This window comes from Puma concolor, chromosome E4 (genome assembly GCF_028749965.1).
Source record: "Puma concolor isolate L17-30 chromosome E4, mPumCon1.1.hap2, whole genome shotgun sequence".
NCBI lineage: Eukaryota > Metazoa > Chordata > Mammalia > Carnivora > Felidae > Puma > Puma concolor.
In genome coordinates, this window is record NC_141683.1 from 45,791,210 (window position 1) to 45,817,061 (window position 25,852).

Here is a 25,852-nt window from a genome sequence, read left to right on the forward strand (position 1 = left end):
GGCTGGTGGTCTGGATCGGAAAGTCTAGGCCCACAATATCAGCTCTAACAATTAACTTTTTGTTAATTGTAATAATTGACTTTTTAGTGGTTAGAAGAATCTTGCTAAACATATCCTATTTTTTCTGTCAGATTTATAACCACCTCTAGAGCTTAAGCTAATATTTGAAAAATTCCTTTATCGACGAATACCTGCATATGAGCAAATACCTGGATGCATCCTTAGGTTTAAAAAAAGTACACATAATTAACGACTTACTGAGCTACTATTTACCACACTGACCCTTCCTCACCTACCCAGAACCAAGTACATCTATTTAGAGCTACAAGCTTTCATAAAAGACATTTCAAGTCATATATAAATTCCTCTTGTGCTTATGGAAGTTACGTACATCTGCCTGGCACATAGATGTCCGAATTTGGAGCGTTTTTAATTTAGGCTGTTTCAGCACTTAAAAACCATACTTAACATATCTTTACCAATAATATAACTGCCTCTGTTCGTTAAAGATTAAATAGTTTACAAAAGTCTCTTCTTTCATTTCTCTTAGACAAAGAGTTGAGCACGTGCACACACACACACACACACACACACACACACACACACACGAAGTGATGAGGGGAGGGTACCAGACAAGAAGTAATTCTCCCCCTGGCTTAGTAGCGGGATGAGGATGATCAGGAAGCAGTGGAGTCAGCCTTCAATGCTGCCAGAGCACACAGTCCCTCTCCGAGGCATGCGGCCCTAAACAGCCTTGGTCCATAGGCCAGGGTGGGGGTGAGGGGAGGAAGCACACATATAAATTTTTAAAACTTGGCCATGAAGTCCACACCCTCTGAGATTGGTGGGGGAACAACATGGTGTGTATCTTTACCTTGAACGGTCAGAGACTTCCTCTAAAACAAAACGGGCAGACCGTGTGCACTTCGGTCGCTTCGTCAGTTCTCAGGCTCTGACCTCACAAGCTCCCTTCTTCTTCCCCAGCTACGCCCTGTCCTGCGAGATCGAAGCGGCTGCTGACGCCAGTGCCACCTCTCCCAAGCCTCGGAAGAGCATGGTGAAGAGGCTCAGCCTGTGAGTGTCACCCGCGGGTCCCAGAGGGTCTCATCAGAGAAGGGACAGGATGTTCAGTACCGCAGCCCTGAGCCAGGGCGGAAGTGAAGAGCAGTTCACTCACCTGTTAATCTTTCTGTCGTGAACCCAGTACATGTTCTAAATCGATTCCTTCTTCTCCACTGTTCTCTCTGGTATGGACGACTATCATCTCCTACCTGGACCACTCCCACAACATCCTTACTGGCTTCTGGCCCCAGCCTTGCCTCAACAGTCCATTCTCCACCAAATAGTCTGGTATTCGCATAAAACACACACCAGATTATACCGCTTCCTTGCTTAAAAACCTCTGATGCTTTTCTTGTAAGATAGCACCCAGACTCCTTATCGTGGCTTAGGAGGACTCTCGTGATCTTCCCCCAACCTTCTTGACCACCTTCCTCTCATCCGACCTGCCCCCTGGTTCGCTGAGACCCAGCCACGCCCAGCTTCTAGCCATCTGCCAACCACACCAGGCTCGTTCTTGCTTCAGGGCCTTTGCACCAGATGTTCCCGTGGCCTGGCGTGCTCGTTCTCTGTGGCTGGTCCCTTCAGATATGGGCAACAGCGTTCGCTCCTGAGAGAGAGCCCTCTCTGATGCCGCTGCCTTCCCCCGTCACTCTCGGTCACACTGGCTGCTTCCTGTGGCAGAACGTAAGCCGCTGGAGAGCGGGACCCTTGTCCATCACACTCGTGGCTATTTGCCCAGCTCAGTGCCACGCATGCAGGAGGCACTCCATAGCCAAGTTCATAACTCCTGTCTCCCTTTGAGGAAAATCGGGCGTCCTTACAGTGGCCCTCACGACCCTTCAGGGACTGCCATGTCATCCCAGCCCTGCCTGTCCCTTAACTGTCTGTCCTCATCTTTTTCTGCTCACTCTCCTCTGCTTTCCAGCCACCCACACCTCCCTGAACACGCTAGGCGTGCCGTTTCTTCTGCTCAGAACACTGCTCCCCAAATAGCCAAATGACTCACTCACTCACTCCCTTCAGATGCTTGCTGAAACATCACCTTCTCAGCCTTCTGCCAACCACCTTACTTAATACCATGCCCCATCTGCCTTACCTCCCGTGGCACACTCTGTCACCTTCACCTGCTTTGAATTTCTCCACTGCCTTTACCTCCATGTGACATACTGTTTGCTGTATGTGTCTGTTGATTATCTCCAATGCAGAGTCCACGAAGGCAGGCACATATGTCTGGTTTCTGCTCCTTGCTGTCTCCCCAGAACCTAGAATGGTGCCTGGCACATAGTAGATAATTAATAAATATTTACTGAATGAATAAACTGAGCCATGGGCCAACACTGTTTTAAAGACCATACACGTATTTTTCATCCAACCCACAAAATAACCTAAGTGGTAGGTCCTATTGTTATGCCAACTTTATAGACCAGGAAAGTAAGGCACAGACGGGGTAAATAGTGTGTTAGTTATTGGAAGATCTGGATTCAAACTCAAGATTTGGCCATAGAGCCAAGATACCTTTTTACTATACTGCCCATGGGAAAAATACTTCGTGAAGGAAGAGAGGAAGGAAAGATGGGGCAGGAGGTAAAAAGTGGAGGAGGAAGAAGATGAGGGAAGGAGGACAAGGCAGAGGGAGAGGGTGCGGAGGGTGGGAGGAAAGAATGAGAAACTGTTAGCTTAATTAGCCCCAGTGCTTTGATGGTAGCCATTTTTACAGAAGAGCCATAGAGGATCTAGTCTGTGTCACCAAGTTGATCTCTCAGACGTTAGACTCCGAGAGACGTCAGGCTAACGAATCAAACGAAAGCCAAAGAGGTCAGTGCCAGGAAACAAGGGTTGTCATTTGATTAATAAATTTGCTCTTGCCTTTGAAGACCTATACCTGTGTCTGATCCCCTGGGTGTCACAGTCCGCATTGCCAGGGACGAGCAAGAACAACGACTAGGGCATATTGGACAGTTTTTTGGGGGGTTTTTTTTGGTGGCAGGGTGGCCTGGGAGCCATGCTGACCTGACAGATCCCAACTTTCCACCTCTTATCTGTTGTGTGAACTTCTGTGTCATCATTTGTGAGACCAGAATAGTAACGTTCATCTCAGTGGGTTGGTGCACGACTGGTGGGGTAGTAACGCTTCTCAAACACTGCCTCGCTCTCAAAGGGTACCTGGAGAGCCACCGTTATTTTTTCATGAAACAACTTTCTGTTACTGTCTTTTTTAGTCTTTTTTTTTTTTTTCGGTCAGGATTCTGACTGTTTCTGTGGGTTTTTGCTACTTCCCAGCACTGTGTATCCACCTACCTCGGTGATCCCCAGTGAGACATGGAGGCAAGGATGGCACATGAACTTGGGTATTGTCATGTTTCCAATTAACATGTGCAGGTGCTTACTGGTGTGGGTGGCACGATCTCCCACTAATGAAGCTGCTCAGGCTTCCACCTGATATCAGGTGACATCTGAAGATTACACTGGGACATGTGATTTTATTGAAAGCATTTTGAAGGTAGTCTTGATATCTTGCCAAACCTCTGTCCAGATGCCTCCCCTGGCCCTCCTGAACACTAGATTTCTGAGCTCGTGGGTTGTCCCCTGTAGAGTTTCCATAGCGTCTTGCTATCTTTTCATGGCTGCAGTCCTGGAGGAGAATGAACTCTCTTGTGAGGTAACCCGAGGACCTGACCAAGCCTCGTCAGTTGGTAAGATGGACACCTACACAGGGAATCAGACTCCTCAGGAGGTGAGGCCAGGGGTGCCAGGCATCTTGATGGTCTTCTGCATGAGAAATAATTGGAAATTTCTGGACCTGCTATGGCAGTCAGAGGTCTGCACAGGTACATCTAGTCCTTTTTTTATTTTCTGTTTTGGAAGTTCATTCATTTATGTTGAGACACACAGAGAGATAATGAACAGAGGAGAGGCATAGAGAGAGGGGGACAGAGGATCTGAAGCAGGCTCCATGTAGACAGCAGAGAGCCCGATGCAGGGCTTGAACTCACGAACCGTGAGATCATGACCTGAGCTGATGTCAGACACTTAACTGACTGAGCCACCCAGGCAGTCTAGCCCCAAGTGCTAATGCCTTTACCCCCTTGCTTTTCCTTCCCTGTCCTCAGGCAGTAGCCACTGTAGATGCATTTTGATATAACTGCTTCCCACTACTTCTCTCCAACCCAGCTATCCATATTTATTGTGCCGGGTGCTCTAGCACCCCTGGGTCCTCTCTTTGCACCAAGTCTGACACATGCACAAACTCTGCAGAGATATTTTCATGAACATCTAAAGTTTCATGTAAGAGGACTGTGAGGGTGCAGTGCCGTGCATGAAGTGTGGTAGACACGGAGTACATTCTCTCCTTGGTGAAATCTTGCCAAGATGCTTGAGTTAAAACCTTCGGCATCTGAGTTTGAACATTTATCATGAATAAAACAGGCCACATGGTCACCCTTCGTATTTCTTGTACATATAAGGGTGATTCTATGCCATCGATTTCCAAAATATTTTATGATCTTAGCATTTTTTAAAATGTGGAAAATGTACTCTTTGCTCTCCCCACATTTTTTTTTTTTAATTTTTTTTTTCAACGTTTATTTATTTTTGGGACAGAGAGAGACAGAGCATGAACGGGGGAGGGGCAGAGAGAGAGGGAGACACAGAATCGGAAACAGGCTCCAGGCTCTGAGCTATCACCCCACAGCCCGACGCGGGGCTCGAACCCACGGACCGCGAGATCGTGACCTGGCTGAAGTCGGACGCTCAACCGACTGCGCCACCCAGGCGCCCCTCTCCCCACATTTAATGATCCATTTTCCAAAGAGGTTGGAAAGAATTTTGAAGCCATAAGGGAAGGTGTGCTTGATCTGAAGGTCAGAGACGCCTAGTATTGAGCTAGAGTTACCCTTTGTAAAGCAGAAATGACCTCATGGAATTGTGCAAATGGAAGAACCTTTAGTCTTTGAACAGTGTCGTTCAAAGCTAGATTCTCAGATGACGGGCTGCGGACCACTAGTCTACAGCCTTCAAAGGTCTACCTCGTAATCACGGGGGTGTACGACAGTGGCATTGCTTTTTCCCCTGAAAATTGTGGTCAGAGTTTAGTGCTTTCCCCTGGAGCCCCAGTAAGGCTTGGAGGTCCAAGAAAGGAAGTGACATGGAAAATGGGGCAAGAGGTGGTGGGTCAGAGATGAGACTGAACAAAGACATGCTTCAGGTCTTGGAATTTGAGCTTATAATTCCTGAAGTATTTAATGAAAAATCAGGCTCAGTGGTTCTACTCTTGTTATTTTGTCCAGTCAGTGCTTGTTGGGCTTGGCTGCATTTGCTAGTTTCTTTACATGCCTTTCCTTCTTGCGTCTTACCCTTCCCTCCTTTTACTCTTTTTCATGTTGTCTGTTAATGTGAACCCTCTCCGTCTTTGTCTGAGAAAGTCTTTATTTTGTGCTCACTCTCAGAATTCTGTTAGCTGGGTATGGAATTCAAGGGCGACTGTTATTTTCACTCAGCACTTTGAAGACAGTATTCCAGGTCTTCTCACTTCTGCCGTTTGCTTTTGAGATGTCTGCTATCTGTTTACCATTCCTTTGTATTATGCCCATCCCCTCCCCCCCGCCCCCGCCATTGCTTTTAAGAACTTCTTTTGTCTTTGATATACCATTAGACAGTTTAAGTGAGGATTGAGTCTTATTTATTCTATTCAAGATGTAGTTCCTGGATCTAAAGATTCATGCAGTTCATTAGTTCTGGAATCTTCTCACCCACCATTCATGCAGTTCATTAGTTCTGGAATCTTCTCACCCACCATCTCTTCAGATAAGGTCACTCTTCCATTCTCTTCATTGTCTTCTCTTGGAATTCTTCTTACACACGTCAACATTTCTTATTTCAGTCTCCATCTTTTAACCTTTCTTATTTTCCATGTCTTTATATTTTGATGCTGATTTCTTAAAATTTTCTTCAGATCTGTCATCTTGTTTTCAGTGCTTCTCTTAAACAGTTTTTTAATCCTTCCACCGAGTTTTTATTTTAAATCACTGAATTTTTTAGTCTAGAAGCGAGTTTTTTTTTCAAATTGTCTTCCTGTTCATTTGTCAGGATGTCCTGTTCTTCTCTCCTGTTTTCAACCTTTTTTCTTATGTCTGTAATATTATAAACATATTTATTTTATAGCCTGGTCTGTGGTAGACACTCAAACATTTGTCAAATGAATGAATAAATTATTAGTTTCTTTCTGTCAGTTCTTGTATCTGAAGTTCTCAAGAGTCTAATGTTTGTTGACTCCCTTTGGGTGGGATATTTCCTTGTATGTTTTTGTAATGTTGTATTATGAGCTCATCTTTATCAGAAAATCCTCTACATCCTGGGTTGAAGGTGTATTCCTCCAGAAATGTTTTTTAATTCTGATTTGCACAGAAGCATAGGTAGCAAAGTATAGCATAGGTAGCAAAGTTGAGTGAGGTGCTGGCCAAGATAACACATGATTTTAGGGGAGACATTTTTCTTTCACCCAAGCTCAGGCCAAGACAGATAAGCTTCCTTGTTGTCTTCCCGTGCCAGTAGGAAGACCTTTTTCTAGCCTGTCTTTTTACTAAGGGTATAGCTCTTTGCAGGTCTTGCCCATCTTTTTACTAAGGGTATAGCTCTTTGAAGGTCTTGGCTCTATAAGGGATTTCAATTTCAACTCCCCACCTTATATAAACAGAGGCCCTCATCTTTGGGTCTGTATGTGTGTTAAAACCCGTGTCCCTAGCTCCCCCAGATTGGTACCTCCCACTCCCCACCCAGAGCAGCTGCAGAGTTAGCTCACATACTTCTGGTTTTCAGTTCCCTTTTCATTTATGGCCTGTAGGGATTTTCCTTACTGTATTGCAAGCTCAACTTTAAAAAGAGTTTTTATTCATTCATCAGTTGATGGACATTTAGGCTCTTTCCATAATTTGGCTATTGTTGAAAGTGCTGCTATAAACATTGTGGTACAAGTGCCCCTATGCATCAGCAGTCTTGTATCCCTTGGGTAAATTCCTAGCAGTGCTGGGTCATAGGGTAGACTTATTTTTAATTTTTTGAGGAACTTCCTCACTGTTTTCCAGAGCAGCTGCACCAGTTTGCATTCCCACCAACAGTGCACGAGGGTTCCTGTTTCTCCACATCCTCGCCAGCATCTACAGTCTCCTGATTTGTTCATTTTAGCCACTCTGACTGGTGTGAGGTGGTATTTCGGTGTGGTTTTGATTTGTATTTCCCCGATGAGGAGTGACGTCGGGCATCTTTTCATGTGTCTGTTGGCCATCTGGATGTCTTCTTTGGAAAAGTGAAAGACCTCAGATTAATATGGCCTCTCATTCAGCTAAGCAATCTGTGTGTCCTTTGAGGTTGGAAATGACCTATTCAGATGAGATGTTTACTGTGATCTATTAGACACTTTATAGGAAATGTTTTCCAGTCATGCCAGGGCATGCAAGATTGGCAAAACAATCAAGGGGTTAATTAGCACAAACTATTGCTAAATCATGGATTCCATATTTGTAAACAACTGCCTGGCCTTATGTGTTCTGCAGACTATTTCTGGGGTCGGACATGATTACCAGTAGCACTCCCACCAAAGAGCAGCCCAAGTCCACTGCCAGTGGGAGCTCTGGTGAAAGCATGGACTCTGTCAGCGTGTCGTCCTGCGAGTCAAACCACTCAGAGGCCGAGGAGGGCTCTATCACCCCCATGGACACACCGGATGAGCCTCAAAAAAAGGTATTCCCTCATTCCTTTCCCATAAGTCCTAATGTAGACACCTGACGTAGTTTAGTGGTTGCCACACGAGAATGTCTGTTTTTAAGTGTATCACTGTACAGTAATTTGAAATTCATGTTTATAGGAGCTGTCAAAGTAGAGTTCAATCTAGGGACCCATTTCTCATAGAAACTGGTCCAAAAATAGTGAGCATATTGGTGTATTCATCTGGCCTTTGAAACATTGTCTTGGATCCAAAGGTGACTGAAGGACTGTGGCCTGCAACATGAGGTATACTTTATTTAGGACTCAGAGGATTTTCTTAGAAGGAACGCAAAGTCAAGAGACAGAGATGTATCAGCCTTGTCTCTTGGAGTCATACTTTGTCTTTGCCATGCTTTTACCGCAATAATGTTACATAGCAAACCACTCCAAAACTCAGTACTTAAAACAACAGCCATTTATTCTCTGTCATGTATCTGCTGGTTGGCTGATGTGCATTGGGCTTGGCCCTAGGTCATAGGTTTGGTCCAGGTCTGCTCCTCTCATTCTTCTTGGCATAATGAAGCTGTCCGGGGCATATTGTTAGTAAGCTAAGACAAATGAGCAAGAGAGCAAGTCCAGCCCCATAGGTATGTATCAAGCCTTTACTTTGGTCATAATACCAACATTTTATTGCCCAAAGCAAATCATGTGGCCAAATCTCACGTAAATAAGTGAGGCAGGGGACTCCTTCTAATGGGAGGAACTGTGGAGTCACAGGGCAAACAAAGGACATGGATTCAGAGGGGCGTAAGGAACTGGTAGCAAGTATACAATCTACCATTGTATACTTTGAGAGGTGATAAAAGAATTCCCATAGAGTTTCCATTTTCCATGGCTTCATAAAGAAATAAAAATAGCAACAACAACAACAAGAACAAGATTTGTCTTAATCTTCTGTACACATCTGCTTTAATCTGTTGGTGAAGAAGCTTGAATTAGAAACATCAACTGTGATGTGGCTAGCATTTGCACCATTTGGGGGAGATTTTTGGCCAGCCAGACTTGCTGTGTAAGCAACTGTTAGCCCCTTAGCTTAGGCATAAGCAAGTGAGGTAGAGTGTTGGTAAGAATTCCCCCATTTTGTTTTTTTCTGCCATTCTATAAGGGGATCAGTGTGCAGTTTCACATTGTGTTGTCAACAACAACAGCAGTAGAGGAACCCTCAAATGACCTTGTCACAATGTGGCCGATCTAGGACGGACATCCTACTCAGGACTCATCAGGCTGAGATGTCTCAGGTGCTGCCCCAGCTGGATCTTACCTTTCTATGTTGAAATCCAGAGGCACATCCTCCGGATATTGAAGGAAAAGCTCTGCAAACACCTTTGAGTCTGTTCTCCATTTTCCCATGCATATTTTTGAAACCGGAGATGTAATGATTCTCCATGGCTTGAGATGCAGCTTTGAAGCTGTCAAAATCTGGAGTGAAGTATCATTCTTCACCTTTAGACAGGTTCTAATTCTTTGTGGCCCCATTTTCTGATGGTGGACATCATACAAGTGACAATAGAGGTATATCACACGCTGTCCAGGAAGGGGGTGGAATCACCTTTATGCCTGTTGGTGCACTGGACATGTGCAAAGGTCCAGATCATCCCTCTTAAAACTACACAGTAGCCAGCCCAAGTGTGTATCATTTGCACACCCCTTGCCTCCTCTCTTATCACACGGGTGCTTTAATTTCTTGCACAAGTCAGGAATTTTTATTCTTCAGGTGAACCGTCCTCAGAGGCACGAATTTCTGTCGGTTTAAAGCTGAATCATTGACTTGGATGCACGCACACGCTGGGCTGTAGTATCCTTGAATGTCACCTGGAAAGGCCTTGGTGCCCCCGCTCCCTGCATAGCGGGTCCTGGATGACCTCCACAGCCTCTCCCTACTCTGGATCCTGAGCCTCAGGTGTCCCGCGTGCCTTCCACAGTGGCGCTCTATGAGATTGCTCTGTTCAGTGAAGTGTACTTAGCATTCCTGTCACTTCATCCCCCAATCATGGTTTCTAAACATTTATTTTCACACTTGCTCCTCATAGCAAATTCTCAGTAAGACCTTAGGGGGAGTCATCAGGTGGTCCGTTTAGAGCTTCTGCAACTCAGGCGTCTTCAAAGCTTTATCTTAATCCTAAGTGTCATTAAAATTATGGAAAATCTAACAGAAAGAAAGGGGATTCATACAGAGGAAAAGGGAGGTGAAAAAATTGAACTAGTAACTGGACAGTGGACCCTCTTGGCTACTGTGTGCGGTGCACCTTCAAGCAAAGTGATGCTGTTGAAATTATGCACCATCAGTTCGCCCTCACACTGAGTCACAAAGTTGATTCACTTGGGAAAATAGACAAAAAAATGTTACTAAACCATATTATAGAGCACAGTTAGACTTCTACATATCCGAGTTGTCAAATCAGCTTGCTGGCTCTAATGAAACTAATCATATAGTAGAATTTAATGTAAAGTTATGCTATAGGAAGACGAAGTCCTTAGGAAATAAAATAGGATAAACCCCATTTTACTTGGAAGCTAGATAATTAGAATGCTAAGTTTCTGTATGCTTTTTCCTTGGAAAAGTAGACAGGTATAAAAGACATAAGTAGGTTACTTATTTTTTAAATGACTTCTGAAATATTTGTTATATAATATATATAACAATTTAGCGTAACTCATTCTGAGAAATTATTTGTAATTTTCCACAATAATTGATATTTAAAGTGATTCAATTTAGGTGTTTTTTTTTGTTTGTTTGTTTTTTAACACAACCTAATGAATTTGGGCATCCTGTTTCTTTGGTAATTAGTCTTGCATAGTTTATGGTAACTGTAGTTAATTGGAAAAGCACCTCATTCCTTAAAAGTAGAAAGTAGAAAAGTAGAAAGTAATGGAGCTTCTCATAGGCTGTGTTCCCTTGAGAAAGTCGCTCTATTTCTCTGAATCTTTTTTCCCTTATCTTTATACTGCTCTGCATTTTGTTCACAAGATAGTTGGGAGAGCCACGTGAGATAAGATATATGCAAACTCATCACATCACAGTGCTAAACATCACCAAGGTAGTGGTATACTATGTTCATTTACCACGTTTTCATCAGCTTTAGACTGGGCCTTGGCTATGTGCTTGCCGTGTGAACCTGGTCTTGGGAGTCAGGTAACTGGGGAGTATGTCATGATGGTGCTGCCAGTACTTTTCTCTCTGGGTCAAGGTTCCTCACAGCAGAAAGCGATTGGGGCCCGGTGATCTCCAAGGGCCTAATGTTCCACGCAGAGCTGTAGAATCTGTGGTCCTTATCTTAGAAACTTCGACAAGTATAGACGTTTCTCTCCTGCTACAAAATCTGTGATAGAAAATAGATCGTGGTGGGCGTGTTAAGCAGCATTCCCACTCAGGGCAATGGGACTGGATAAGCCCTTGGTAAGTAAGGCTTTCCTCCAGCCCTTGTTAAGCTTCTGACTTCCTCCTGGAGGCCACGTTGCCTCTAGTTTCTGGTATTTGCTGCCATCTGCTGGTCACTTCCTTAAAAGCAGCTGCAAATGGGAATTTTGAGAACTGCCTTGCATCCGTCCTCACCTGGATGTAGAGGGCAAGTACTGAGTCACTGATAGGCATCTGCCAACAGGATACTTACCCCAGTGACAAGATGTGTGTGTGTGTGTGTGTGCTGTGAGATGTTGTGGAGGAAGTAATTGAAGTTTATTCATCTCAGCATCTACCTCTGCTTTGAAAATCGTGAAGCGCGCCATTGGCCAAAGTTCTAATCTGTGTTCTTCTGGGGTGTGTTTACTCTTCCAGCTCTCTGAGTCTTCCTCATCATGTTCCTCTATCCATTCCATGGACACAACTTCCTCAGGGATGTCGTCCTTAATAAACCCCCTCTCCTCCCCTCCATCCTGCAACAACAACCCCAAAATCCACAAGCGCTCCGTCTCTGTGACATCCATTACCTCGACAGTGCTGCCTCCCATTTACAACCAACAGAACGAAGACACCTGCATAATCCGCATCAGTATAGAGGACAACAATGGCAACATGTACAAGAGCATCATGGTAAGGCCCTCGGACCGACACCCCTAAGTGTGTACAATATTAGCATCATGTAGGCATCTGCCCAAAATGAGTATGTACCATGGTATTACTCCCTGCATATGCACCAGTAATATATTTATATAAAAATCTACATATCAGTAGTGGCCATAAAATACAATTTTTACATCTTAAAAATTGCTAAAACTTATCCCGGTCAGTGTCACTTTTTTCAAAACTGTCAATTTGGACAACTGAATGACTGTATCCCAGGGAAGATGCCACTCCTGCATGCCTTCTAGGAAATCTTCCCATGGAACCACATGCCTGGATTTATAGTGAATTCCCATGCATTCTCAGCCGTGTGCTCCGTGGTGGCAAATCTTTCTCCTTTAGTCATGTGGAATCAAACTTAGTAAAGTGAATGATCAAGCTGGAAATACAGTTTGAGTCCACAAGGAACTCTGTTTGTAAATTAAATGAGATGGACCTTTTTGAGCCTCTTGTAAAAATCGTGTTTCTGACACACTCTCAAAACTGTCTTGAATTAATGGCAGGCTTTTGGAATACATACAGGTGTCTCCTGGTAATGACCTTGGGTGTGTATTTCCCGGAAGTGACTTCTTCGTTTATAGGCCACTTCATGCACTGAAGAGCAGGCTGTCATTTGCAGTGGGTCCCATCTCCCATCTTTATCACCTGCCTTCTTTGGGGGGCACACAGAGTGCTCATGAGCTCAGCTCTGAACATGACCTGTATGCTGTCTTCTAACATTCCAAAGAAAAACTTTCCTAAAGCAGTCATAGAATCAACAAAAGATTTCTTGAACGTTGGATGTGTGCTTGTCACGGGGCCAGGCTTTGTGGATGGGGAGATGAGTGAGGTGTTTCTGTCTTTGAGGACCTTATGATCAAAAGGGAGATCATAAAGCAGTGTTCAACATCTACCATATTCTCTAATAGAGGTCAGACCAGGTTGTAAAGGGCGTCCAGCCCTCATGAGGGAGTTTGTGTCCTACAGGCAGTAGCATCTCATCGAAGGCTTTTAAGTAGCAATCAGATTTGTTCACTGGAAAAGTAGCTGACATTGTGGAGACAGTGCTCTGGTGGGGGGTAGTGGGAGGTGAGGAAGTGAGTTAGGAAGCTGCTGTCATATTCCATGTAGAAGATGATGAGGGCTTGAACGACAGTCATGTGGCTGGAGACCATGTGGATTTTTGAAAGATTTTTATGAAGTAGAATTGTAGAATCCATTAGTTTAGTCATCAGCTTTGGGTTACCATTGGAGGGGATGAGGAAGAGGGAAAACTAAAGGCTGTCCAGGCAGCTTGGTGGTTGGTGGTCCTACCAAGTGAGATGCAAGCTACTGGAGGAGGAGGAGGGTTTGGGGAATGCTTACACTGGAGGGGTCAGTAGGACATCCAGCTGACATTGTCTAGAAGATGGGCAGAAACCTGGGCTGGTGCCAGGCTGGTTCTGGGAGTTGTCCAGCCCACGGGGTGGACAGGGTCACACAGGGAGTGAGGGCAGGAAGAGACAGAACTCAAGTGGGAGAGAGAATGGTGAAAGAACCACCGAGAAGCCATGCCATCAGTGTTATTATCGTATTTTCAGTGTGGCTTCTTCACATGGCTTCTCTTACACATGCTGACAGAGAAGTCCCCCCTCGAAACTCTGCAGTGACTCTGAAGTAAAAGCTAAGAAGTGGCACACATGCAACCACGTGGATGGATCTCTAAAATGCTACATTGCGTTAAAGAAACCAGACACAAAAGATTACATGCTGCAGGAGTCTTTTCTTTCAAAAATAGTCCAAACGAACCTGTGGTACTGGAAGCTAACCTCAGGGAAGAGGCACAGGGAATTCTTTGCATTCTCTATTTAAGGTACATGAAGGTGACACGCTAGTGTCATTCAATACTGTGCCATTCAGTACACAAGCCACATGTGGCGATTGAGCATTTAAAATGGGAATAGTCCAAATGGAGATGTACTGTGAGTGTAAAATATATACCAGATTTTGAAGACTTAGTACAAAAGAAAGAATTTCTCATTAGTAATTTTTGTATGGATTATATACTGAAATCATACTTTGGATGTGAGGGATTAAATAAAATATGTTATTAAAATTAATTTCCCTTTTGAAAAACTTGTTTTAATATGTCTGCTAGATTATGTAGATCTACTGGACAGGGCTGGTTCAGTATGTCAACCAAAGGCTGCATGACTGAGCTGTTGATACTGATTGTGACCCTTCACTCCACTCAGTACATTGGATGGGACAGAGTAATAAACACTCATGGAAAGCTCTTGGCCATATCCCATCCTCATCTGGACACACTTGGGGAAGTTTAAGGTCAAGAAAATAAGGATAGCCTGGCTCTCTCCTTAGGTAGGTTTAAAGTTGACAACTTAACCCAACGTTAATCACCTTAGCCCCACATCCGCCACTCTCCCACCCCCCCCCACCCCCCCAGTTAAAGTGGGATCCTTTCTCTTTAACTTCATGCTTCTGGTCCAGTTCGATCCACCTGTGGGAGTATTTTTTTTTAGGCTATCAAAACACATATTTCCGCTTTTAGAATTTTGTGTGCATCTATTTCTCCCTTGTAAAGGAGTATGCCGGATGTTTTGGTAATAGACAAATGAACAGGGTCTTTGTTGCTTACAAGGACCCCATTGTAATGCGTGTTGTTTATTGAATCACAAGTACCAGCTGCTGTTTCAGGACCAGAGGGAGACATCTAGGCCCTGCCATCTCTAAGTTCTCAGAGACAGTTTCCTGGAGGAAATCAGTTGTCTTCTTCTTCTTTTATTTTTTTAAATTGATTGGTTGATTGATTGACTGGCTGTCTCTCCTCTTACCTCCTGGTGAGAACAGCTTTTATTTTTAAGTAACAATAATTTGTGTGGTGTGTGTGTGTGTGTGTGTGTGTGTGTGTGCATTCTTTCTGATGTAAAGAAATCACTCAAGGGATGTTACAAAAGTCAGAGACCTCTTTTCCTCTTGCGCCAAGCACCCTGCCAATAGTTGGCTGAAGTGCAGAGATAAAGGGGAGAAAGTCAGAATTGGGGGTGAGGAGAAGCTTTACTTGGGCTTAAAAAATGGTAGATTTATTATTTTTGAACACCTAGGAGCTGATTTTTATTGAAGTCTAATTTACGTGCAATTACATACACAGATCTTAAGTGTTCAGTTCTTTGGGTTTTAATAGTTACCTGTATCTGTATAACCATCACCCCAAATCTAAATAAAGAACATTTTTCATCCCCCCACCAAAATTCCCTTGTGTCCCTTCCAATCAGTTCCCCTCCTTAACCCTAGTGAAGGTTAAGGTTCGTTATTGTTAATTTTCTAAAGCCATAGATTAGTTTTGCCTGTTTTTCAAAGAATTGTCTCCTGTACCACGTAATCTTTTGTGTCTAGTTTTTTATTTTTGCTTTTTGTTTGTTTGGGTTTTTTTTGCGCAACATGATGCTTTTGAGATTCATCCACATTGTTGCATGTGTCAGTTCTTAGTTTATAACTGCTAAGTTGTGTTCTAGCAGAAATATACTATAATCTCTCTGTCCATTCCCCTGTTCTCTCCTGTCAAGGGCGGTTCAGGTTGATTCCAGCTGGGGGCTATTATGGGTGTGAATCTGCTATGAACACTTGTGTAGAAGTCCTTTTGTAGACATAGGTTTTCATTTCTCCTGGTCAATACCTAGATTGCTGAGATCATGGAGTGATCTGGGAGATCATGTGAGATCATGTGAAATTGCTGGGTCATGGAGTCTCTTGTGCGTTTTGAAATGATTCTTGTGCAGAACTGCGGTCATTTGTAACCTCCAGGTTGTGACCTGGTTCCATAGCAGTAGCTCAACAGGTAAGGATGATTTTAGCCCAGAACCAAAAATGCTATGCGTTTTGCACAGTACCCTCCTATTCCACCCTGCCCCCCACTGGAACCTCAACCAGTGTGGACGAGATAGGCAAGGAACATGTTCTGTTTTACTAAGGGAAGACACTTGACTGAGGGAGTAGGTGATGGCGAGAGTAAGTGGCCCATCATCATTTGGCTACTAAGGGTGGAGCCAGAACTAGAACCCAGGGCTTCTGGCTCCTGGTCCTGTTCTCATTCCACTGGGCCATTACTCCCAGGAAGACACAAGGCAGCAAGAATAAGAGGGTCAAGAGGGCTCTCATGAAGCCGAATACTTAGAAACCCATCCATTGTCTTTTCAGTTGACGAGCCAGGATAAAACCCCCGCCGTGATCCAGAGGGCGATGCTGAAGCACAACCTGGACTCGGACCCAGCGGAGGAGTACGAGCTGGTACAGGTCATCTCGGAGGACAAAGGTGGGCACACGTCGCTTCTCGTGGCCGGTTACCCGTGTAGAAGTCAGAGAATGAATTCGGTGGGGTTTTTTAATGGAATCAAATAGGGGTTTTTAATTGTGTGGGGAACCCTGATGTCACCTCACTTGTAGAATGAAGCATCTCAAGCTGCCCCCGCAACAACCCTGTTTTGCCTACAGTTTTGCTGTGCATTCTCATGCCCATTCTCTATAAACTTTTTTTTTAAGTTTACTTATTTATTTTGAGAGAGAGAAGGGGGGAGGGGCAGAGAGGGGGAGAGAGAGAATTCTCATGAGACTCCATGCTGTTAGTGCGGAGCCTGACACTAGGCTTGAACTCACGAACCATGAGATTATGACCTGAGCTGAAATGTTAACAAGTGAGCCACCCAGGTGCCGCTGCATGCTCTATAAACTTTTTATCAAGCATTCTTCTTGGAAGAGGTCTCTCCTTGTGTCAGAAGGTGAGGGGCGGTGGGGCCTATTGGCCCCTTTGAGATAGTCACGCACCTCCTTTACCCAATAATGTGTGTTTAAGTTGTATATGAACCTATAATGTAGCGGTCCTTGGAATAATTTCTCATTTCAGTTAATCATGCATGGGAGGCTTATAGGTTTATCTTTCAGTTTATCTTTTAATCTTTTTTTATTAAAAAATTTTTGATGCTATTTTAGAGAGAGAGAGAGAGAGAGAGAGCACAAGTGGGGGATGGGCAGAGAGAGAGGGAGACACAGAATCTGAAGCAGGCGCCAGGCTCTGAGTGGTCAGCACAGAGCCAGATGTGGAGCTCAAATTCATGAACCGCATGGTTGTGACCGGAGCGGGTGTTGGAACTGAGCCACCCAGGTGCCCCTCTTTCAGTTTATCTTTATTCATGATTGATGTTCAAGTAGCAAAAGCTTCTAACTCCAGAATCTGAAGGCTCTTTATCTCACACTTACTGAGGCAAAGAACTGGTGATCTGTGAAATACTTCAGTATGTCTAGGAACCCATTGTTGGCAGAAATTCCTTTTAGGAAAACTGGGGGCAAATACTTACCCTGAATGTATCTATTTGCCAGTTTGAATTGGGGTTGTATTTGTTGAGAGGAGACAACAAGCTGGTAGGTAAGTTGTCTGTACTCTGTCACATCGTAGAAACTCAGTCATAAGTCTCTTTCCAAGTGTGGTTATTGACTGAAATTAACCCTATCTACTGGCAGACCCAACACTAACCAATTCACACATTTTTTTTAATGTTTATTTATTTTTGAGAGAGAGAGAGAGAGAGAGAGAGAGAGCATGAATGGGGGAGGGGCAGAGAGAGAGGGAGACAGAATCCCAAGACGACTCCAGGCTCCGAGCTGTCAGCACAGATCCTGATGCGCGGCTCGATTTCAGAAACCATGGCAACGTGACCTGAACCAAAGTTGGATGCTCAACCGACTGAGCCACCAAGGTGCCCCCAATTCACATTTGTTCCCCAAGTATAGCGAAAAGAAGAATTTTAAAAGTTGGGAATATGAGAAGGGAGCAGCTGTTCATGCTCCATTTGACCAGCAAATCCTCCAGGCTGTATCTTGGGCCCCGAGAAGAGTGGCTGAAATTAGAGTAGTACTTTTTCCTAGAGATGAAGTATATAGCTTCTGAGAAAATTCTTTTTCAATTACCTCTTGGGAGTTTTCTCAGTCATTCAGCGGACCCCTAAGTTGTGGGGCAAACCCTTGTCAATTATATCTTTTATTGTGGTTACAGTTAAAATTCTAAGCCTACAAGGTGATCTCTTGAGTTTTACCATGTTGCCCACGAACCAAGGCTAAAGTGAGACCAGTTGGTTTGAAGAACCAGGAATCCTGGGCCCAGTTTTGTCCACCACTTGGGTGGTCTTCGGGGGGCTGCTTGACCTCCTCGGGCCTTGGTCCTTAATTAGTGAAAAGGAGGCAGTACCCTACGAATTCTTCATATGTCACAGGACAGTTATGAGGGTAACAAGAAATATGTGCCCTAAAGTACTTTGGAGGTATGCTAAGTGATCCGTAGTTGTGAGGTGAATTATTACTGACCCGGGAATATGGGGACATTTGTGCAAAATGTACTAGAGTCACTTAGAACCTGATTGCGTCGGTCTCTCTATAAAATTTCGGTGTTTGAAGTTAACATAAGCTTGACTGCATCCATTCTGCAATCAGATGCCTCTGGTGATGGCCTCCCCAACACTATTGCCCATTTTACCTCTTTTATTCCCGTTTGTTTTTTTAGATACCCATTACCCCTGAGTGCTAAATAGTATATATCTTCTTCTAAAAATATAAATGAATTTGGGTCGCCTGGGTGGCTCAGTCGGTGAAGCATCTGACTTCCGGTCAGGTATGATCTCGCGGTTTGTGAGTTTGAGCCCCGCATCGGGCTCTGTGCTGACAGCTCAGAGCCTGGAGCCTGCTTCGGATCCTGTGTCTCCCTCTCTCTCTGCCCCTCCCTGGCTCACACTCTGTCTTTGTCTCTCTGTCTCTCAAAAATAAATAAACATTGGGGCGCCTGGGTGGCGCAGTCGGTTGAGCGTCCGACTTCAGCCAGGTCACGATCTCGCGATCCGTGAGTTCGAGCCCCGCGTCGGGCTCTGGGCTGATGGCTCCGAGCCTGGAGCCTGTTTCCGATTCTGTGTCTCCCTCTCTCTCTGCCCCTCCCCCGTTCATGCTCTGTCTCTCTCTGTCCCAAAAATAAATAAACGTTGAAAAAAAAAATTTTTTTAAAAATAAAAAAATAAAAAATAAAAAAATAAATAAACATTAAAAAATTTGTTTAAATAAAAAAATAAAAATAAATAAAAATATAAATGAATTAAAGTAACTTTGCTTGATAATTTCATATGATACTTGGAATAGTCCCTGTTCAGAAATGGCAGCTGTCTGTTTGGGAATCATTGAAGTAGACAACAGTTTAAATATTTACAGATGTACTCTATCTTATATAGATGCTGTTTAGTATTCAGCTGGTTTGATTTGGGATTACTTCAAAAAATATTTCAATATTCCAAGTAGAAGGTTCTGGAAAATGCTGTAGATTTTTTTTTTCTCCCCCGTGTCATTGGATTCTCTCAGTCTCAGAAAAGTTGCATGCTGGAGTAGAAAATGGACGATGGGAGGAAGGATACCTGGGTTCTAGCCCAGTTCTGCTGTTGACTAGCTGTGATCCTGGGAGTGTCTTTCCCTTTGTTTTAATGTCTCTTCACCTTTGTTTTCTACTGCACTTTTTTCTAGCTAAAATATTCTGCATTTGAGCATTTAGTTCAATTTAAAATTGGGATTGAGGAGTGGTTGGAACTGATTTTGGGGGTGGTTGTCATTGTTTGGTTCAGTTCACATTCCAAGGACAAAGGACAAATGGTCCTTGCTTTGTGGCCAGACAAAATTTCCCCCCTGCCACTGTCAGTGCTTGGGCTGACCTACACCAGCTGACTGCCTTCTCTCTCCTTCTCTCCTTTAGAACTGGTGATCCCAGACTCAGCCAATGTCTTTTATGCCATGAACAGCCAAGTGAACTTTGACTTCATTTTACGCAAAAAGAACGCCATGGAAGAACAAGTGAAATTGCGTAGCCGGACCAGCTTGACATTGCCCAGGACAGCTAAACGGGGCTGCTGGAGCAATAGGCACAGCAAAATCACCCTCTGAAGGGAGGGACCAATGGCCCCTTGCTCGCCAAAGGCAGAGCGGGGCTGAGAACAGGCCGTGGTGATTGCAACGACCATCCAGTGTTAGAGGATCATTGGTGAAGTCCACAGCTATTTATTGAGTACCTCTGGTGTGGAAGGCACTATGACAGGCATCGTGGGGAAAATCGGAGATGAGTTTGACATGAAAAGGATGAATGTTTCACTGATTCTCTTTGACCTATTTGAGACTGAAATGCAAAATTATCCACTTTTATAAATAAATATATATGTACACATATTTGGTATGTATGTGTGTATATATATATATATACATATATATATATACATATACATATGTGTATATATATATGTGTATATATATATATATATATATATATATATATATATATATATGGGACTTAGGGATATTCTGGACTATGGAAAAATGAATTTGCACAATGGCCTGGGAAGTTGAGGTCACTTTTTACAGGGAAATAGAAAGAACTGAATACCTAGTGTCATACCTTCCATGTAAATGGAATCAATCCTAGGAATACAGAGTGTCCTTTGTGCCAGTATTATGAGAAGTCCAAACTGTTTCTATAAGGGAGAGAATGACTTTCTCCATCAAGTGCCACCAGAAGAGATCTGCAGAGGCTGGAACTGCCACGGCTGAATGAAAGGCCACTTTGGAAAGGGTTTGGATGAGCCAGTGGCTTTTGACCTCTGCCCGCACCTGCCGCTTTTTGCGACCCCAGGGAGGGCGAGAGGAGCATCGGAGGCCCATCGGACCCACTGGTCCAGCCCCCGTGACACCTCTGGAGCCAACGCAAGCCCATTTTGGTTTCTGGCAACTGCCTCGTGTGTCCGTTCCCCCTGCTCAAGAACATATCACAATCATTACTGTACAAGTAGCCATGCTCTTTGGTAACTTACCAGCCGGAAAAGAAAGCACAAAAGGTTGGGGACTCGTTTGGACTCTTACCTGTCTCGGAATGCCACTTCTTCATTGCCATTTCTGATTGCCTTCTTTTGCATGTAACACTATATGTCTGGAGTCTTCTGCCATCTGGATTGTAGTACCTCTATATTACGTGCAATTTATTCCTCAGGTGTAGAAATTCCTACTGCGATTGACTATATTTGATCATTTTGAGCCTGTGAAAGATTTCAGAACAGCGACTGCTCTGTTAATAGCCCCTCAGAAGATGTTCCCTGCTGATAGCAGTGTCCTGTTTTACTCACTAACTTTTATAGCATTACTGTGCCTAGTCATGGGGAAAGAAATGGGGCTACGTATATGATCTGAATCATTTCTTAATGAGGTACATTCTTCCAGATGGAATCAATAACATTTTTTTTTTCAGGTCCCCACACTTGCTATCACAGTGTTACTGTTAAGTGACATTTTTGTCTCTAGTAACACCATCACCCTCTCCCTTCCAAATCTGAGCTGTGCTGGGGGTTTGAACCAAAAAGCCATATGTGCGATATCAACATGTGTAAGAAGCACTTTCAGAATGTCCTTTTTAAGAAAAAATTCTCAAAATTCCAGTTTTTATTCTAAAAATAAAAAGAACAAACCCAGATATAAAGCATAGATTGTAAAATGGAGCTTTTTTTCCCCTTTGTCCTAATCCTGTAAAGACAGCTCCCAAAGGTTATGTGAGATTTATGTTATGTAAATAGCCATATGAAATCTGCAAGAAACACCAGGGAAAGTTTAGAGATTCGTGGCAGTGGACCAAAGAATGAGCCGGGAAGGCCTCAAATTTCCCTTAGGTCTTTCGAGGAGAGCAGACTGTGCATGATAAAGAGCGCCTCGGTTTCAACCAGTCGAAAAGCACTTTGTTCTGTTTGCAAGGCTCGTCCGATTTGCGCTTCTGTGCTTGGAGGAGAGACGGCCGGGGTGCTAGACATCATGGAGACTGCAGAACATGTAGCCTCAGCCTGAATTTCTGGGTTCGAAGGTCACAAAATACAGAACTGTTGGCCTAGTTTAGGGTGCGGCTATGAAGACATACGTGTTGTGCCGTGTGCTCGCCCTATGTATTGTACTGTATATGTAGAGTCTAGATTTATATACTGCAATGTAAAAAAATATATATATATATATTTTTTTTCCTTTTTTAAAGACGATGGAAACTCCAAGTAGATAAAACATAGCCTCATTTATTTAATGCCACTTGAAATGTCTTAAATTTGTTTCCCGGTGGATAGCCGGGTGATGCTTTCAGCTGCTCGCATGCTTGTCTTTCTACAGCTCCATCATCTGTTTACCTTTTGGTTAAACTAATAAACTGGTTTGGGACTTGGCTGGCATGTGCTGCCAGACCCAAAGGGACTGTATTTGGTTCATCAGGTGGGTTCTGGGTCCTAGATGTGTCCGTAGGCTTGTTGGAAGCCCCCTCTGGCTCGGTTGGAGGGAGCCGAGGGGAAGCCAGTGGCAGAGGTAGGAGGGGATCCTCTCCACTGGTGAGTGTCACGAGCGTTTGGGGGAGGGAGTGACATCCTCAGGAAGCTGCAGTCAGATATGATGCCTTGCCAGATTGCGACTCTTAAGAGTCATGTGGTGGGGGACACTTTAAAAAAAAACACCTTGGGGCACCTGGGTGGTTCAGTCGGTTAAGCGTCCGACTTCGGCTCAGGTCATGATCTCGCGGTCCGTGAGTTCGAGCCCCGCGTCGGGCTCTGTGCTGACAGCTCAGAGCCTGGAGCCTGTTTCGGATTCTGTGTCTCCCTCTCTCTGCCCCTCCCCCGTTCATGTTCTGTCTCTCTCTGTCTCAAAAATAAATAAACGTTAAAAAAAAAAAATTAAAAAAAAAAAAACCACCTCAACTTAGAGTTAGGATCCAAGGTAGTACTTTGCCTCCTTTCTGAGTGTCTTCCCTAGGCCGCAGTTGCTCCCAGCTGAATAATTCTTAAAACCCCATCCACGGTGCTCTGGAAGCCCGGGAGGGTCTCTATGGAGGGAGGAAGGAAGGTTTTCCCACAAGGCCATCAGAACCAGGCCAGCTTCACTCGACAGATGCACATTATGGTCATTTCATCCTGTTTCCAAAAGTTTCCGCTGGATTCTTAAATAGATCCAAATTATCAAATTTTCTGGTGCTTGTGGGATTTTGGAGAGAGCCAACCAGGTGTTTTACTTTATTTATCTTTAATTTTCTTTAATGTTCATTTTTGAGAGTGAGACGGAGTGGGGGCGGGGCAGAGAGAGAGGGAAACACAGAGTCTGAAGCAGGGTTCAGGCTCTGAGCTGCCAGCACAGAGCCCGATGCGGGGCTTGAACTCACGAACCGCGAGATCATCACCCGAGCTGAAGTTGGACACTTAACTGACTGAGCCACCCAGGCGCCCCAGTTTTAATAACTGATAATATGAGGTGGGACAGGAAGAAGAAAAGGGATTTCTGTCTCTGGCACTAGGTCACTGTTTTTTCAAGATCATTCTAGAAAACTGATTCCCTCATTCTACCTCTGTCTAGAAGCTGGGCTTGGTTACTTTCTGCCTGAAGGAATAGTGTCTTAAAACTCCCTTCTTCGGAGACTTTCCAAATTCATCATGCAGCACGAGACCATAAGGAGGCATACGGTGTCGCTTCATGCCCCGACACCAGTGGTATCAAGAAGGTTCGCTGAGGCTGATCCTCTTTTTCTACAGATGCTGCTGCAGTGGCACTGATTACGACAAGTATCCCTAGGTCCACTGTGAGAAGTCCTTTCCCTCGGGTTTTGCATTGTTATTTCCCCTAGAACCTCTCTTAGCAGGAAATACCTCTGGAAGGGATGTTTTGGGCTCGATTCGGCGAGGCTGAAGTAACAAACCACGAAATCTCAGTAGCTTAAGGCAGTTTTATTTTCCATTACGTCATGGTATAATGCGAATCAGGCAGCTCTCCTTAGGGGCTTTCCCCTAACAGTGGCTCCGGGACCCAGCTTCCATCTTGCCAGCCCTGCCACCTCAAGTCACAGTAATGGTGGAGACAACTCACACTGTTCTTAACTGACCCGACCGAGGTGACCGTGCTGCGTCCATCCACAGTCCGTTGGTCAGCCCGTGGCCCTGATCTGAATGCAGGGAGAGGGGGAAATGTGGGAGAACACCTGACGGACTTGGTGGGCATGAACCATCTCTGCCACAAAGGAGTTGTGTGTTCTTAGCAGGGTGCACGGATTTGTTCTTCTTTCCACAGTCAACAAACAAGTCTGTGTCTGGAACACATGGCGGTGAGGACTTGAGATGGGGCTGGACAGAGCAAAGGAAGGCTTGATGAAAGAGAGGTGCTCAAAGGAGAAAATACCAGAGGGTAATTTAATTTTGTCTAGAACTGGACTGAACAAAATTAATAGTTAGCTTTTAGCATGCAGTGGCCACCAATTTATATGCTTCTCGTTGTGGTCCCCACTTCGACTAAGCCAGGAGCTACTTTACAGATGTAGTTGTAGGTCCAGGTAAAAGAAAAATCCAGGAAATGTGAAGTGTTTACACACAAACTGTGAGATGAAACAGAAGCCAGGCAAATTCAATTATTTTAGACTCAGATTTTGCAAACAAGTATTTGGTGTGATTGCTCAGCATCCCTACCCAGAAGACTGTGGAAACACTTATCCAACACGCTGAGGAATCCAGGGTATTTAACATTTCCTTAAGAGTTGAAAGGCATCTTACAGATGTAGTCAGTCCCCTCTGATTACAGATACAGGGGCTGAGGCCCAGGGCAGTCACGTCAGTGGCCCAAAGATAGGGGCAAAGCTTTGAGTTGTCAGAGCCCCACTATGTGTGTGTCACACTGGGCTGGGCGCTGGATCCAGGAGGCTCTCCTGACATATTCCACAGCCTTACAGAGCTGAAGGCAATGCCTGGGGTCTGTTAGCTCCATCCCCAGCCTTCTGATGAAGAGAATTCACATGAGCTCTCTTGGGTAAGTGGGTGTCTGGTTGTTTCCTTAAAGTCTCCAGGGAACGTCCTGTTGCTGGTCAGAACACTGCTACCTACCTTCCTGGGCATTATTCCATCTCACAGATGAGGAAGCAAGGCCAAAAGGATCAGGATTACTTTGTGAGTTAGATCCCAGCCAGGATTTGAATCCATTTCTGATCCATGAGCTCACCATCCCCCTCAACTGGGGGTTGGGGTGGGTGCAAGGGAAGGGTCTCCTGCAAAAAGCACCAACTGGGTGAGGAGTGGATGTGACCAGGGCTTGGATGCCGTCCAAGAGCGCTAGAACCGGGCGTAGCCTCTAGTAAGCCAGTTAACAGGACCCAAGTACTTTATTTTAGGCTTCTCTGAAGCAATCATTTTTATTCCCGCCATTATTTAATCCCAAAGTAACAGTTTGTGCTACAGTCCCAATTTCTTGCATAAAGGGCACTAGTAAATCAAAATTTTTAAAAAAATGAATGATTTAAACTTTGTGGATTGCTACGGTCATTAAAAAGAAATCAAGGCATCGTTTTCAAAATGGGAGAAGCATTCTAAATGAGACCGTTGTTAGCTCGCCACCAGACTATTTGTGATCCTTGTTTATACCATATCTGCCCCACAAGCCTCCAGCAAAATGTCATCAAGGAATCGGTTTGATCAGCTAATGATGTATGAGATTTCAAAGCTGGGAAGTAAACATGGGTTAGTGCTGCAAGCTTCAGTGTATATTGGGCTCTGTGTGTGTGTGTGTGTGTGTGTGTGTGTGTGAGAGAGAGAGAGAGAGAGAGAGAGAGACGGAAACATTAGATATGAGCAAGAAAAGAGAGAGACAGACTTCCACCAGGAACTTTGCATGGAGCTGGAAAGAGTGGGTCCCAGGCCACTCACTACCTTTCTTAGGCAAGTCACTTAATTTAGCTGTTGCCCCATGTGAAAGCAGGGGTTGGTAATAGGTCCTAATCTTGAGGTTCACACAGTATTAAATCACCCCGCACGCACAGAGAAAGCACTCTTCACTGAGTCACAGACTCTGAGTTAGCTGTGGTATTGGTGGGAAGCTTCTGGCCTGAGGGAGTCACCTCTTCCCAGAAGCCCTCCATGCTTCCCATCACCCCCCCCCCCCCAA

General features: G+C 44.4%; 1 protein-coding gene across 3 annotated transcripts in view; it reads left to right on the forward strand.

The window, feature by feature from the left end:
- RGL1 (ral guanine nucleotide dissociation stimulator like 1) overlaps positions 1–22,144 on the forward strand; it is a 260,974-nt gene extending 238,830 nt beyond the window's left edge. For all 3 annotated transcript variants that reach the window (XM_025920976.2, XM_086694460.1, XM_086694459.1), the window contains 5 exons: positions 985–1,074; positions 7,611–7,797; positions 11,597–11,851; positions 16,055–16,169; positions 19,632–22,144. In XM_025920976.2, the coding sequence (XP_025776761.1) occupies positions 985–1,074; positions 7,611–7,797; positions 11,597–11,851; positions 16,055–16,169; positions 19,632–19,819 (835 nt within the window). In that variant the 3' untranslated portion in view covers positions 19,820–22,144. The remainder of the gene's footprint in view (positions 1–984; positions 1,075–7,610; positions 7,798–11,596; positions 11,852–16,054; positions 16,170–19,631) is intronic.
- The last annotated feature ends 3,708 nt before the right edge of the window (positions 22,145–25,852 follow it).